The sequence below is a fragment of the Xenopus tropicalis genome, chromosome 8 (assembly GCF_000004195.4).
Source record: "Xenopus tropicalis strain Nigerian chromosome 8, UCB_Xtro_10.0, whole genome shotgun sequence".
In the NCBI taxonomy this organism is placed as follows: Eukaryota; Metazoa; Chordata; class Amphibia; order Anura; family Pipidae; genus Xenopus; species Xenopus tropicalis.
The window spans coordinates 82,425,820-82,442,442 of record NC_030684.2 but is presented as its reverse complement, the minus strand read 5'-3'; the positions used below and the strand labels follow the sequence as shown (position 1 = coordinate 82,442,442).

The 16,623-nt window shown below is 39.0% G+C and overlaps 1 protein-coding gene across 3 annotated transcripts in view; it reads right to left on the bottom strand.

Annotated features, from left to right (window-relative positions):
• Positions 1 to 534: 534 nt before the first annotated feature.
• The window catches only part of ttll5 (tubulin tyrosine ligase like 5), a 32,852-nt gene continuing 16,763 nt past the window's right edge, over positions 535 to 16,623 (bottom strand). Inside the window, 15 exon segments of one of the 3 annotated variants that reach the window (NM_001127979.1) lie at positions 535 to 915; positions 988 to 1,058; positions 1,141 to 1,280; positions 7,296 to 7,395; positions 7,545 to 7,666; positions 8,239 to 8,405; positions 10,275 to 10,574; positions 10,743 to 10,832; positions 12,094 to 12,209; positions 12,385 to 12,479; positions 13,439 to 13,585; positions 14,118 to 14,226; positions 14,740 to 14,941; positions 15,018 to 15,142; positions 15,329 to 15,391. In NM_001127979.1, the coding sequence (NP_001121451.1) occupies positions 833 to 915; positions 988 to 1,058; positions 1,141 to 1,280; positions 7,296 to 7,395; positions 7,545 to 7,666; positions 8,239 to 8,405; positions 10,275 to 10,574; positions 10,743 to 10,832; positions 12,094 to 12,209; positions 12,385 to 12,479; positions 13,439 to 13,585; positions 14,118 to 14,226; positions 14,740 to 14,941; positions 15,018 to 15,142; positions 15,329 to 15,391 (1,930 nt within the window). In that variant the 3' untranslated portion in view covers positions 535 to 832. 3 annotated transcript variants of the gene reach the window in all.

Below are 16,623 nucleotides of genomic sequence, written 5' to 3'. Positions count from 1 at the left end.
TGCAAAAGCTCTCCAAATGGTGCTCTCCTCTATATTTGGATTGTATTGAAGGGCTCAGCGGTGTGCCTTGCGAGGATTGATGCATCAAGCCTGAGTTAGAGGCTGTGTGGTTGAATACCTATTTGTTCACATCTAATGCTCATTTACCCAGAATTTGCACCTGGAGCATTGCTACTCTCTGCACCAGATTAAATATCAGGCCTAAGATACAGAGCCTAGCTCTGGCAGGTGCAAAGTAGCCATGTACTTAACACCAGATACAGGTCACACAGGGCTCCTTAGTACCATGCACCAGACAGCACTGTATTTATTTTGAAAATGCAAAGCCTTGCGCTTCAGATTGTCTGTGGGCCCTGCCCCGCTGTTTGTAAATTACCCCTAAAGTCTTGTGCTAAGGCAACTTTTAGTTGTCAAGTGTCTTAGCTAGGTTACCTTCAACCAAGTATCTTATGTTAATTTTAGTTGGCATATATCAATTATAGTTGTTGGTTCAGGCCTTCTATGCGATTTTATTAAATGCATATACAGCAGAAATTTCTTAAAATAATTTAATTTTTGTACAAAGATGCATAAAAAATATATACACATAAAAGAATGCCCATATACTCATAGAAGTTTTTGGTCCCGAGCATCCCATATATAGAAAACAGGATCAGGCTGATGAGTAAGTTGTTTCAAGTAAATTACTCCAAATCTATGTCATCATTGTACAGGAAGTTCATATGAATACATTTATGAAGCCTTATAGGAGTACACAGCTGCCTCTATATCAGCTATACACAAGCAGACACCAAACTGTTAAAAAGACATCACATGGGAAAATCTGTCTGTCTCATTTCCTTTGCCCTTTAATGTCGATTTTGGGAGCTGAAGGTCTAGCTCTGGCAAATATAATTTGAGTGGCCTCCATGGAACCTGTAAGAGAGGCATATGTCACAACACTGCATTAAACCCACATTAAAAATCACACTCAGCGATGCATCTTACCTTGTGATGGGGTTCCAAAGTCACTGACAATTGTAGATGTGGGGGTCCCATGTTGCTCCACTGGTGCTACCCTATAAGGGTGAAAAATAAAGGCCTTAATGTCATTTAAAAACGAATACAATCATACTATGAAAGTGACTAGTCCATACACACCTCACTAATCGTGTTGCGGATAATGTTCTGGCTGCAGACTGCTTGTGACTGACTGGTGGGGTGGGCAGAAGGGTGCAGGTTTGGTTGGGCAGAGAGATAATAGCAGAGTCGGGATGTTGTCCTCCTTTTGCGCTATACTGCTATATAGGAGACACATTACTTGTATTTTGAACATTTACAAAGTTTCCAAACATCACATAGAAGTGCCAAAAATAAATAACTAAATTATGTATAAAAAGTAGGAATAAAACTAAAATAGAGGAGGATGCTGCTTGCAAAGAGTTTACCATTTAAAGAGGTTAAAGAAACAGAACCAAAAAATGAAAATGTTTTAAGGTCATTAAAATATAACGTATTGTTGCCCTGTACTGCTAAAAGTTTCATGTTTGCTTCAGAAAGAGTACTGTGGTTTATATAAATAAACTCTGCGGTAGCCATGGGGCAGCCATTCAAGCTGGAAAAAAGGAAAAAGGCACAGCTTACCTAGCAGATAACAGATACACTGTAGAATACAATGACATTCTGCACAGCTTTTCTGTTTTCTGCTATGTAACCTGTGCCTTTTCTCCTTTTTCCAGCTTGAATGGCTGCCCCCATGGCTACATTGCAGCTTTGTTTATAAAAACTATAGTAGGGATTTGAAGCAAACACGGAAATTTTAACTGTGTAGGGTAATAGAACAAAATATATTAATTATGTTTATACTCTTCTTTTTTTTGTTTAACTGTTCCTTTAAGGGACAGTTGCAATATATATACAGATGATGAAGGTTAAAATTTCAAGTTTTGTGTAATTTAGAAGGGGTAACCCACAAGGTATTTGAACAGCGGCACAGCAGGTGTAGAAAGCTGAATGGATAGGTCAGACAGCATATTTTAGAACCCCATTTCATAACTTTGATTTCCCACGTTTCTGGACTACAATTTAAAAATTTAATAATGTATGATACAGTTTAGTTTAGTATGCTTTTCACACTTGCCATGTATACTGTGCAAATTTCACCTGCATGTGCAATTTTATTTAATAATTTTCCATATTTCTTGTCTTTTATAAATAAAGCAGATGATTTTCAGACTTTCAGGGCAGGCAACCTCTGTGGCCTAAACATGTGTCCATGCAATTCCTTAGGTCTACGTTTTAAATATATTGTAATGTTGTCTGTAAATCCAGAGATATCCAAGACAGTTAAAAAAAAAAAAAATAATCCACATCTCACTCTAACTGGCCTTTGGGCCTCCTTCCACAGCATTCAGCCCTCAAAGTTTGGGAACCAATACTTTACTTGAGTATTTATTACAGACTGCCTCTAGTACCCACTAAACATACACCATATAAATGGGGAAAATGTTATGCGTTTCCATTCTGGTTATCTCTAACATTTGTGTGGGTGAGCATTTGGGGAACAGTGATCACAACATGGTCTCCTTTGAGATAATGCTACAGAGACAGCTCTATAAGGGAGTAACTAAAACGCTCAATTTTAGACGTGCAGACTTTGCCAGTTTAAGGGCATCTCTGCAATGTGTCAACTGGGAAAAGCTTTTCATGGGGTTAGACACAGAAGGAAAATGGAACATCTTTAAAACATTGCTTTGCAAGCATACACAACAGTATATTCCCCTTGTAAGCAAGGAGAGGCATCGCAAAGCAAAACCTTTATGGCTGAATAAAAGAGTTAAGGTCGAGGTTGGTAATAAAAAACGTGCTTTTAAAGCATTCAAGTTAGCTGGGACAGCGGAAACTTTCATCAGGTACAAGGAAGCAAATAAAGCATGCAAAAAAGCTATCAGGCAAGCTAAAATAGAGATGGAAAGGGATATTGCAGCTAGGAGTAAAAAGAATCCAAAATTATTTTTTAATTATGTGAATAGTAAAAAAATGAAGCAAGAAGGGGTGGGAACTTTATTATCACGGGGAGGTACGTTGGTTGATGAGAACGGGGAAAAAGCAGAAATTTTGAACTCTTATTTTTCATCTGTCTATACATCTGAGGAGCCAGATAATGAAGGCTTCCCTTTTAATATACCCAGTGCTAGTAATTTAGCTACTGACGCGTGGGTCACTCAGGTCACTCAAAAGAGACTTGAACATGTAAAGGTAAACAAAGGTCCAGGACCGGATGGGATTCATCCCAGGGTATTAAATGAGCTGAGCGCTGTGATTTCCAAGCCTCTTCACATAATTTTTCAGGATTTGTTGAGGTTTGGCATGGTGCCGAGAGACTGGCGGATTGCTAATGTGGTGCCGTTATTTAAAAAGGGATCTCGTTCTCAGCCTAAAAACTATAGGCCTGTTAGTCTGACATCAGTAGTAGGAAAGCTTCTGGAAGGGGTAATAAGGGATAGGATAGTTGAATACATTGCAGTTCACAATACTATTAGTTTGTGCCAGCATGGTTTTATGCGTAACAGATCTTGCCAGACTAATTTAGTTGCCTTTTATGAGGAGGTGAGCAGGAACCTTGATGCTGGAATGGCAGTTGATGTCATCTACTTAGATTTTGCTAAAGCGTTTGATACAGTACCTCACAGAAGGTTAATGATCAAATTGAGGAATATTGGCCTAGAACATAATATTTGTAATTGGATAGAAAACTGGCTGAAGGATAGATTACAAAGAGTGGTGGTAAATGGAACATTTTCTAATTGGGCCAGTGTGGTTAGTGGAGTACCGCAGGGGTCAGTCCTTGGTCCTTTGCTTTTTAACTTGTTTATTAATGACCTGGAGGTGGGCATAGAGAGTACTGTTTCTATTTTTGCTGATGACACTAAATTGTGCAAAACTATAAGCTTTGCAGAGCGATTTGACAAAATTGGAAAACTGGGCAGCAAACTGGAAAATGAGGTTCAATGTTGACAAGTGCAAAGTTATGCACTTTGGTAGGAATAATATAAACGCAAACTATCTACTGAATGGTAGTGTGTTGGGGGCATCCTTAATGGAGAAGGATCTAGGGGTTTTTGTAGATCACAAGTTGTCTAATTCCAGGCAGTGTCATTCTGTGGCTACTACAGCAAATAAAGTGCTGTCTTGTATAAAAAAGGGCAATGAGGACATATTTTTGCCGCTTTATAGGTCCCTGGTAAGGCCTCACCTTGAGTATGCAGTGCAGTTTTGGGCTCCAGTCCTTAAGAAGGATATTAATGAGCTGGAGAGAGTGCAGAGACGTGCAACTAAACTGGTTAAGGGGATGGAAGATTTAAACTATGAGGTGAGACTGTCGAGGTTGGAGTTGTTTTTTCTGGAAAAGAGGCGCTTGCGAGGGGACATGATTACTCTGTACAAGTACATTAGAGGGGATTATAGGCAGTTGGGGGATGTTCTTTTTTCCCATAAAAACAATCAACGCACCAGAGGTCACCCCTATAGATTAGAGGAACAGAGCTTCCATTTGAAGCAGCGTAGGTGGTTTTTCACGGTGAGGGCAGTGAGGCTGTGGAATGCCCTTCCTAGTGATGTGGTAATGGCAGACTCTGTTAATGCCTTTAAGAGGGGCCTGGATGAGTTTTTGAACAAGCAGAATATCCAAGGCTATTGTGATACTAATATCTACAGTTAATATTACTGGTTGTATATATATAGTTTATGTATGTGAGTGTATAGATTGGTTAGTATAGGTTGTGTGCTGGGTTTACTCGGATGGGTTGAACTTGATGGACAATGGTCTTTTTTCAACCCTATGTAACTATGTAACTATGTAAGATCCATATTAGTTGTACTAGAGCAGTGCTGTCCAACTTCTGTGGTACTGAGGGCCGGAATGTTTCTGGCCTACATGGTGAAGGGCCAATAACGGAACCCAGTTTTGACCACTCCCCTATTTTAAACTGCACCCACTTTAAACCACACCCATCTTATCCCCCAGCATATAAATACACACCTTAGGGACCATATAATGACTATTTTCAAATGCTAACAAACTCCCAGAACAAACGCCTGCCAGGTTCACCTCCCACAGGCAGTATGGTACACACAGGCAGCATAGGGCGGGCAGAGTACTGCCTGTGTGCCATATTCTGCCTGCCCTACCCTGCCTGTTTATGCCGTACTGTGCCTTCCCTACCTTGCCTGTGTGTGCCATACTCTGCCCTGTGCTGCCTGTGTGTGCCATACTCTGCTTGCTCTCCCCTGCCTGTGTGTGCCATACTCTGCTTGCTCTCCCCTGCCTGTGTGTGCCATACTCTGCCTGCCCTACCCTGCCTGTTTATGCCGTACTGTGCCTTCCCTACCTTGCCTGTGTGTGCCATACTCTGCCCTGTGCTGCCTGTGTGTGCCAAAGTCTGCCTGCACTACATACCATGACACAATATTGACACTGCTCCTACAGTCTGTCTGAGGTGTGAACAGGCGAACAATGTGGGCACTTACAGTCTGAGCAGTGAACAGTACAGGGGATTACAGCCTGAATATAAGGTGTGAATAATGCAGGGGGGGCAGTTAATCTCAGTACGGGTACCATTTAAAGCTTACACAAAGGTAAGCAGTCACAGCAGCCAGACAGGTGGTGGGGCCGTGGGCTGCCAGTTGGACTGCACTGTACTAGAGTATCTTATTAAAGGGGGTCTGTCTTCTCAGCATTTCTTATTACAGGTGTCGGAAACCCATTATCCAGAAAGTTTAGAATTACGGAAAAGCCATCTCCCATAGACTCCATTTTAATCAAATAATTCACATTTTTTTAAAAAATGATTTCCTTTTTCTCTCTAATAATAAAACAGAACCTTGTACTTGATCCCAACTAAGATATAATTAATCCTTATTGGAGCCATACAATCCTACTGGGTTTAATTATTGTTTAAATTATTTTATTAGCAAATTTAAGATAGGAGATCCGAATTACAGAAAGAAAACCCCAGGTCCTGAGCATTCTGGATGATGGGTCCCATACCTGTATTTTGCACACATGTATGTTTTACACTAATAATGTGTTCTCCACTGTAATGATGATCCCCATCATGTGAAGGCAGCATTGGCAGCTCAAAGGTTGGTCAGTTATCAAAAATGCTGCTGGATTCTTGCAGACATTTTGTGCTCCCAGAAACAAATTCGGGAAAACAAATCAAACAGAAAAAGGCAGAGGAAGGATGAAGACATATTATATTGAAAGGTGAGGTTTACTTATCATTGGTCTTAAATGTGGATGTCAAACATATATAAATTTGCTAATTTAAAAATGTCATTCTAAAATTCCAATTTACATGAATTAAACAACTAACAGTCTTACAGTTATTTGTAAATGTAATTGCTATTGAAAGCAGTGTCTGTTCCTCCTACTCTTTGCACTAGTTATTCTGACTTTTTAAACAATATAGCAGAAGCAGTTTATGGCATCCTACAACGGCCCCATAGGCAGTTGCAAAAATGTACAAATTGCCATTCCAGGGTTCAGTGTGTATGTTCCTTCTCCTTATTTAAACAGAGACAATAAAACATTATAATACAGCTTGCTATTTCAAGCTACTTAAAGGAACAGTAACACCAAAAAAAATAAAAATGTATTAACATAACTAAAGTTTAATGTACTGTTGCCCTGCACTGGCAAAAGTTGTGTGTTTGCTTTAGAAATACTACTATAGTTTTTATCAGGGAACCCCAACCTTTTTTACCCATGAGTAACACTCAAATGTAAAAAGAGTTGAGGAGCAACACAGGCATGAAAAATGTTCATGAGGGTGCCAAATAAGGGCTGTGATTGGCTATTCGGTAAATTCTGTGTTGACTGGCACTATGTTTGTCAGTACAACTGGTTTTTATGCAACCAAAACTTGCCTCCAAGCCAGGAATTCAAAAAATAAGCACCTGCTTTGAGGCCACTATCTGCAGAGTTTTTCAGTTTTCTGCTATGTAACCTATGCCTTTTCTCCTTTTTTCCAGCTTTAATGGCCCTCCCGCGAATGAAATTTTTATTACTTTGAAACATTTTAATTTTTTGGTGTTACTGTTCCTTAAATGCCACCTCTTAAATTTCCATGAAAGAAAAAGATATGAATGGGGACATTTTATAAATATTTATGCTTCTGGCAATTAAAATCTCACAACATAAATATAAATTACAAATAGCTATTAAAGCTGTGAGAAAAAAAGTGCTGATTATCAGGACCTATGTGAGCCACCACCAATATACTGCTGATCATACAACCATGGATTTTGATTACCATTTGATCGGGTTGATGCTGTAAAGGGACATCTGACGAAAAGCTGAAAGTGCCACTTTCTTGATCACTTTCCCATGCAGAACGTCTCCTTTGTATATCTCTGCAAATAAGTACCCAAGAAAGCACATAATGAATGAATGAATGAGTAAGAACCAATGTATATGACTTGAATGGAAATTTTGATTGTGTTGTCTGTTTACACTCATAATGTATATAACATGGAAGGAAACACACTACTGCTATGCTTACCTGGTTATTGATTCCACAGTTTCAGTGCCTGCATGAACAGCTCTTCCACAGAAGCTCTTTGCAGAACAATGACGAAAACTTCCACTTCCAAAAGCACCATCTTTTATGTTCATGCTGGTTAACTAAAAGAAATTTAGGAGGAGAATGAATGCATCATTTAGTGGAGAGGATGTTTACAGAGTTGTGCCAGAGAGCGCAAGATAAAAATATACAGAATAAATACAGAAAAAAGGCCCCCACTGTATCAGACGCTAAACAGAATTAAAGGAGAAGCTTTCTCCTACCTGCTTCGCTCGCTCATGCGCAGTAGAGTGAAAAAGCCGAACTTTAACAGAGAAGTCAGCTTTTCACTCTAGTGCGCATGCGCCGGTCCCGGGAATTTGTCGACAAAACAAAGCAGGAAGGATGAAGCGCTCGCTACAGATACCTTGTTTCTGCTGTTTTCTCCTAACAGGGGCACCAGCCCAGGGTACAAGGTAGGCGATTAAAGTCACTTGGGGGTGCCTAACATTTTGGCACCCCCAAGTGACTTACCTTTCCTTGTCCTTTAGGGCTCTGGTACACGGGGAGATTAGTCGCCCGCGAGCAGGGAGTTTTGCCGCGGGCGACTAATCTCCCCGTGTACCAGAGCCCTTAAGTTGTGCTGATGGATGAAAAAGAGGAAAGAGGCTAATAGCAATGTGTGGAGTATAACCTGCTGTGTTAGAAGTCTAAGTTGTTTGGAGTACTGTTGACTTGATTGTCTCTCTGCCAGACGCTGAAGAGAAGCGGCCACTGCACTTTCATTGTATGGAACATCCAGCTCTTTTACTGATCCGGCTGAGCTACAGCGAGAGCGTAAAGCACTCTGATGGTTGCTGGCTTCATAGCATGTGGAGACACAACAAGAAGTTAAGGAAGGATGAAAACATAAAAAGACATGTAATTATATGTATGTATATTTGCATTTAGAAAGTGCTACTTGTATAAAGAGTGCTGTACTTTTAACAAATAGACTAACAGGACAGATATAAACATTACATAGTTTTGTACACACACACACGCCCATAAAGACCTATTAATACACTCGCATACACACAACTACAGTACACTACACTAACGGTATATCTTGAGATCATGTGGTCTTCCAAGTTAATATAAAATGCATTTAAAAAATTTGCGATCACAACATCACCTGGCAAGGCATTCCACAACCTTGTGAAGAACCATCTTCGGTGCTTCAAATAAAAGTTAAGTTCCTCAAGTATAAGGGGAAGCTGTGCTTTCTTAATCTTTTGTACTTGAAAAAAATCCCCTAATGTCCACTTAACTAGTTAAACATCTCTGCACTTTTTCCAGCTCATCAATATCCTACTTAAAGAGATACTAACACCAGAAATGAAACCTTTTTTACATCTATCATAACATCGTCTTTGCATGAGCTTTATAATTTTGCCATAAAAGTATTTCCTGAGGCTTTTTACATTCCCTATCTGATCCCCCATGTTCCTCTATGAGGGGGCTGCCAAATTTGTGCAGCAGGAGTCCATTAGCATTAGAAACTATAACTGACAGGTTGAGAAGGGACAGTCGGGTTGGCAAAACAGTCAGGTTTAGGATATTCAAGTAACAATTGCTTATAAAAGCAGCCCTATCAGCAAAAAAATATCAACATGACCTATAGGTAACTTTTTATGTAGATTCATAATTTAAAAAGTAGGTTTTTTGTGTCAGTATCACTTTAAGGATAGAGTGCATTCTGTTCTATATCAAGTGAACAGTACATCAGTTGCAGTTCTGTTATATTATGTACTGATAAAGTGCACAAATGCAATAAACAGTACGTTTGTCATATGTTTGTAGCAATTAATAAATGTTAAAACAAATTATTTTTCATCCATTTCATGATTTTGTTTGTTGTCTATGTAGCAAGTACTTTTTAATCATTTGAATTAATTTTTAATCTTCGATAAATGGTATAGAAATAAGATTTGTCCTACTTTTTGTTTTTAAACCTACAAGCGCATTGACACAAACAACTATACTAATTTAGTTTTTATGTATAATGAATTCCTTGTGGCAATAGTTCACCGGTAATGCACAAGTCACTTTCTAAATGCAATTCAAGGTGTTGTCTTTTTGTTCTCTTTAAGACCTTTACTCATTGTTTTATTTAACACCTCAACACAAGTGCTATATCATTAAGAGAAGTTTCCTTTTCTCTAAACCTTATTGTTATTAAGGTGCACATGCTACATAAATGTTTGCACTCCTTGCCAGCATTTGTGCCTATTTAATAGTAAATAAACCCTACTGTATTTTTTAAAAATGACTCCAGAGCCAAATGCAGAAATTGTATCTGTGGTTATATTTCCTTATAAAAGCTGCATAGATATATTGCACTACTGCAGTTTCCATTTGCAACCAGTCAGATATTTGCTTTCATTTTCTACCTTGTAGCAAAATAAACTCCTTATTGGTTGCTACTGGCAAATGCATATTTTTAGCTACTATATTAGTACCTCTGGAATATTCAAAGCGGTGCAGTTGGCACAAAGGCTTGGATAATTACAGTGCACAGATACATGGTTACATTGTTTAAAAAATATTATGCTATAATATAAGCATAACTTTTAGGGAAAAGACAGTAGCAGACAGATTTGATATCTCTAGTTGCTACAATATAAGGGAATTTCCCTCTTAAAGGAATACACAACCAAATAAATATTTGGGAGTTCTATTCATTAGTACCTGAACGGGTGGAGCTTGGGCGTCTCAGTTTTTGGCTGTAGATCTGAGCTGCACTTTGAAAGGAGGAAAATGTTCCAAGGCTGCTGGAGTGAGGGCGAGAACCAGATTTGGCCCATGAACCAGGGGTAACAGTAAGTTTTGCAGGGGACACGTGGATTCCATTGCTTCCAACAATAGTAGAACATAAACTTGCATCATTACTAAGCACATGAGTGCTACTGTTTCTTTGGGAGCAACTTTCAGGTAACCCATTGACTGCTGAGTTAGTGATTATGATGGGACCGTCAGACACATTACACCCTGAAGAAAAAAGGGGAGACTTGTAAATAACAAAAAAGTGTGGTTTGCGAGTAAGGTAATAAACAAATGCATGTAATACATTAGAAAATAACACTGTAAACAGAGATAAGCAAGTGAGTTTATTTGTTTAGATAGAGAACACAGCATTTATACAGAGAGCTTACTCACCCTGAGAATATCCTGGTTTACTGACTGATGGCTGGCTAGGTGCTGAGCTCATAACTACGCTTCTCTCACATGTAAGTCTGTTCTGGGGGCCTAAGGAAAAGAATCAAATTTAAATGACCACAATAATGTGGTAATGAAAGAAACAGTAAAATCTATATCTTCCAATTCTCTTAGTACATTCCCATCCTGTCTTTACTGTGCCCACCTTTGATTTTCTTTTTCTGTCATTACCATCTCATCCTACCTTTCCCTTTTCTCAGAATCATCCCCCCCACTACTGTTCTTTTTTTAACTCCATAATACAGAAATACCTACTTTAATATCTGCATCACAACCAGGTGACCAGAACCTATACTGGCATCTGAAATAACTAGCTACAAGCCACCAAACACCCACATTATTGCTGGTAGTCTGTGGATTCATGACCCATGCCAGACCTATAGTCTTTTCTATTAGTACCATAGTCATACTATAATTCTCTTCTTTCTGTACCTTACCCATATTAGCTATTCTTTCTGTCAGGAACGCTCCCTTCCTTCAGTATAGAACCCGTATTAGCAACCTTTTTGCACAAAACAATGCCTATAGTTTGTGCCTTCTCTCTGTGCAAGCACAATTCTATCTTTTTCTTCACTCAGTATAATCCCAATATTACTATTTTAGTATAACTGCACAGTCTTTGCTCCATTTTTATATAGAATACCAAGTTGTATGTTTTTTTTCTTAGAACCTATTCTACTTTATCCATCTTTACTCTATTATGTTCTCTTAGTACCACCCTTATACCATCTTCCTCTTCACTCTGTACCAGAAATAATAATACAAATCAATATGTGCAATTTAAACTTAACTACAGGTATTAGATCTAATGACCAGAATGTTTGGGACCTGAGGTTTACCATATAAAGGGTCTGTAATTTGGTTTACCATACCTGCTAAAAATCATTTAGACAGTAAATAAACCCAATAGGGTAGTTTTGGATCCAATACAGATTCATGCAGCTAAGGTACCATCAAGTAAAAGGTACTGTTTTATTGTTACAGAGAAAAGGGAAATCATTTTTGAAGGTTAGAATTGGATGGATTTCCGAATAACGGATCCTATATCTGCTGGTGACAATATAGACTGCAGGAATGCCTCCTGCCAATAGTGTGATTTAGGTCATTTTTAAGCAATGAAAGGAAGGCATTGCTTGGGTGTGCCTTGTGAGTTTATGTTCATGTATGTGGAGGGGGGCTGGATTACATAGTAAAGGAAAAGGGGAGATGGTAATTTTGAAACTGTAAAAGAAACTGTTAATTCCAAAAAAAATAAATAAATAAAGGCATCTAAGCTGAATACACTACTGACCTCCTGGTGGTTTCCCAGTTTCTCTCCTGTCTGCATTGTTTGGGGTCCCAAGAAAAACACTTGCAGATTTATTCTTTTGTGTGTAGAAGGTGAGGACCTCTTCCAATTCATTTTCACTAAAAGTTATTGCAAGACATCTCAGAAAGATACCATGCTACACTAAAAATGAGTTAATGTAAAGAATACCAATATAAAGAGGGGATTTACTTGCAAAAAATGCATGGGGAAGGAAGAGAGGCTATATAGGAGTAAACACCCATATCCAGTTTTTCAAGGCCAGTTACTAGTTACCTGGCATCAGCTACAAATGCCTCAAAATCGTCAGGATTAACCCCACATTCTTCATTGCTCTGTGTCTCCTCACTGTTCTGCATCTGTTGTGTTTCCTGTCACACAAAAACAAGATGCCAGGCACATGCAAAACGAATGTCATGCATGAGGGAAGATGCACACAGGAAGGGGTTAAAAGACAGTGATGGAGAGGTGCAAGGCATGGACAGAAAGTTAAAGAGATACTGACACCAGAAATTAAATCTTTCTTTTACATCTATCATAACATTGTCTTTGCAAGAACTTTATTATTTTGCCATAAAAGTATTTGCCTGATGCGTTTACATTACCTGTCTGAATCCCTGAGGGGGCTGCCATATTTGTCCGTTTGCATTGGAAGCTATAACTGACAGGCTGAGAAGGGACAGTCAGGTTTAGGAACTTCAAGTAATAATTACTACAAAAGCAAACCTGTCACCGAAAAACCGTCAACATGACCTATAGGTAACTTTTTGTGTAGATTCATATTTTTGAAAGGCAGTTTTTTCGTGTCAGTATCACTTTAAGATGCAAGGCACAGAAAGAGGGGATACAAAGCCCAGAAAGAGGGGATACAAAGCCCAGAAAGAGTTGTAGCATACAAGCTGCAGGCATGGGAGAGGATATGAGCAATGGACAAAGAAACGGGATGTAAAGTAATCAGATACCTGTATACCACATATGGAATGGGAGAAGAAATGCACAGAACAGACAAGAGGAGTGTACAAAGTACAGAGCAAAGGAGTGGAAGAGAAGGTACAGACAGAGGAAAATAGAGGCGACAAGAGAGAGCAATAAATGATACAGACACCACAAAGAAATAAGGCACAGACAGAAAGAGGATACCAATCAGAGGCACTACAAACAAGCAAAGAGTGTTAACAATTGGCAGGTATAGAAAAGGAAAAAAAGGCACTAAGAAATACTAAGGCTGTGTCTTAAAGATAAAATGCATATTGTATGGTTTGGTTTGGAAATTTGTATAGTAACAATATTTTTAATTATAAAAATATGTAGGAGGGTAAATGATTAGTACCTGATTATACAAAGCAACAAAATCTCCAAGCAGTTTTGCCAGCAAATGGCGCCTTTCAAGGTATGGGACAGATTGTCCTGGGAGATTCAGAGGCAGAGACCGCTTCAAATTTGCAGCACCACGCTGGAGGAACCGCATCACTAATTCCTGGGGAAGGAAACAGACAAGCAGACATATTTTGTTATTACAAAGGGAAAGATTGGGTCCAAATGCTAAGAGACTTAATGATTTTGCTTGATTAAAATTGCATCCCATCTCTTAGAGTTCAATACAGTAAGCACTTGCAACTATACATAGCACTGTGCAAGATGCACTTTGTGTCTTGTGCTAGACTGAAAATCCAGGCCAATGGCACAAGGTAGCCCAGTATTTCAAGCTTGCCTTAAAGCATTTATGAATGAATGGCAAGAAAGAGACAACCATAAGCTATGCAAATGGCGGCCAAGGGATTCCCGTATCAACACTGCTAACATGGAAACAGCACGTTGTGCAAAGAGTTCCACCCGATTTTGCTGGGCACACAACATGATGGTAAGGTCTTTTGTTGTAAAAATGTGGCAAATTGCACAGAACTGTTTTTTTGCTACTTTGATCCTCGCACCTCCTTCCTTTGTCGCACCCAACTTATAATTTCACATTTATTCTTGCAAGTGCAACTCAGGGCTGCAGTGTCACTCACTATTTGCTCCTCCTCCTTTGGTTGTACTCTCTCTGGGTTTCGCTCAGTTTGAAGACGATTCTGCACCCGCTGCAGGTAGCAGGAGAATGCATTTCTTGCCTGGACTTTACTGAAACATCATCATATAATAGCACAGTTAATATTAATACTGTAAACAGTTTTTCATAGACTTAATCATTGGAAAGGTAGCTATACAATGCCAATACAACAAACTGACAATGAACTGTGTAATACAAACACATGATTTCCTTCAGATTTGGTTATTTTAATCTTGTTCTTTGGAATAGTGATACAGACACATCTTATACCTTACAGGAACATGTTAGTATTACTTTTAATGAAGGGGCGCAATCTCTTTTTTTTCCATAATTGCCAATAAGCCACCCCAGCCCAATAATACTTACATACCAAGCAGGCCTAAATAGCACAGCCCCCAGTCCAGTATGACAAAAGGCTAGAGGGTGACTTGGGGGCAATTTTGCAAAAACTGCTGTTCATTTCTAGTTTTTTAATAATACTAGTAATGTCAGCATTATTTTAAATATAATAGTGTGTTAAAAGGAAAACAAATCTCTCAGATAAAGCACTGCTTCATGGACAGACAAGGGATCACCTAACATACCTGAGGTCTGCACCTTTCCGTAGAATATCCATGAGGCTGATGCGAGGTGGTGGTATGATTATTTTGGAGGAGTCTGGAGAAGAAACTTTTTCCTGCACCACCTCTAATTCGTGGTTTTCATCCAGTTCCTCCTCTTCCTCCTGCTCTTCTTGCTCTTTGCTACTCTGTTCATGATCAGAGCACTGGGGAGCATGTGATAAGCCTGTCGGAACATAATGTCACATCTTGGAGCTTGATGACTAGTCATTATAGTAATACACAGTATCACAAAGATGTACCCGTCTTGCGTGTCAGCCCACGGTGCCGCGCCCTGCGAAGATGCAATGATACAAGTTTCCGTTCATAAAAAGCTGCATGCATCCTGGGGTCCCAATTCTTTTCACAGTGGTCATTCCCAGCAGCCCTATGAGGACACCAGCATTTGCACAGTCACTAAGGATATTAACACAGATGCCTTTATTTGCACAGTCACCGCACACACATAGAAAAACTGTGTGCATCGGTCATCTGCTGGGTCTGTGATTTATACTAATAATTAAGTCAACAAGGCATGGAAATGAAAACTGTTATGGTGGAATGTCATACTTACCTGTTTGGGAAGAGATGAGTTACTAACATGTAATTCAGAGAGGTTTTATATTCCAGGAAAGACCTGAGAAAAATGTTATATTTTTTGTTATTCAACAGTAAATCAGTTTCTGACGTACTGCCTAAAAGCTCTACACACTAGAGTAGATTTGATGACTGCAAAACAAAAAAATACATTACCCCTTCCCTAGGCACCAATGTAGCAAAGCCATCACCAGAAAAAATATACAACTAGATCAATTCTGTTTTCACTGTTCTAAATTCCAAACCAATTCACTGTTCCAATCAGCGAATTTATTTTAGGGATCGCTGTGAATGACAAATAGTATGGCGACACTGCACTACAGAAGGAAGACCTCTGCTATCTCTGTGAATCCAGTCTATCCTTAAAATATTTTTAGTTATTTTGAGATTTATTAGTAAGGTTTCTCAAACCAACATTTTTTCAGCTGCAAGCAAGTCTCTCATGCTGTCTACAGGCTGGACATTTAACATTTTTTCTTCTCTTTTTGTTTTGATGTTTAACCATTTAAAATAAATTGCCAACTTAAAGGGGTTGGTCACCTTTAATGTCCAACTCTTATTAAAGCACCAACAATGCTTTCAGCGAGTTGGCAAATCATTTTCCATAAAAATTAAAAAAGCCACTTTAAAAGCTACTTTTTATACCTGTTAAATCAGTCCTTCTCCTGTCTCTCTTATCAGTTTTCTGATGGGATGGGAGTGGCCTATTTTGAACCTAACACAGAGTCCTTCCCATACACTTACATTATCACATCCAGGCTTTGCCCTTACTCCTATTGGACCAATTCATCGGTTGCTTGTGCACTCTAACCAGTTGCATAAATTGAAAGGTCATTGGTTTATTTCTCCCTTGCAATGGCATCTTACTTACTGTTATGCACTCAGGAACAGATAGCAGTGTCAGACTGACAGGAGACACAGCCAATAGGAGTTAAGTCTGCTGCTAGTACTGAGGCGTAACATCATATAAGGTAGTAAAAAAGCAACTGTGGTGTTTATAGGGGTCACTGCCCCCCCACCCAGAACAGGGTCTGTGCAGAAACAAAGGATCAGCAGAGGGATGTTTTTAAGGTGAATCTCTCTTCAGCTGCACATTTTTGTAATGTTTGTAACTTACAGCATGTTGTTTAAAGCAGCAAGAAAGTAAAAAAGCTTGAAAAACTTACAAAAGAAAGAGTACATACACATAAGTGCACATGCACTATTTTTAGTGTATTTACCATATGTTCACCTTGGTCACACTAATATATATGGATTTAAGTACTTGCTAGA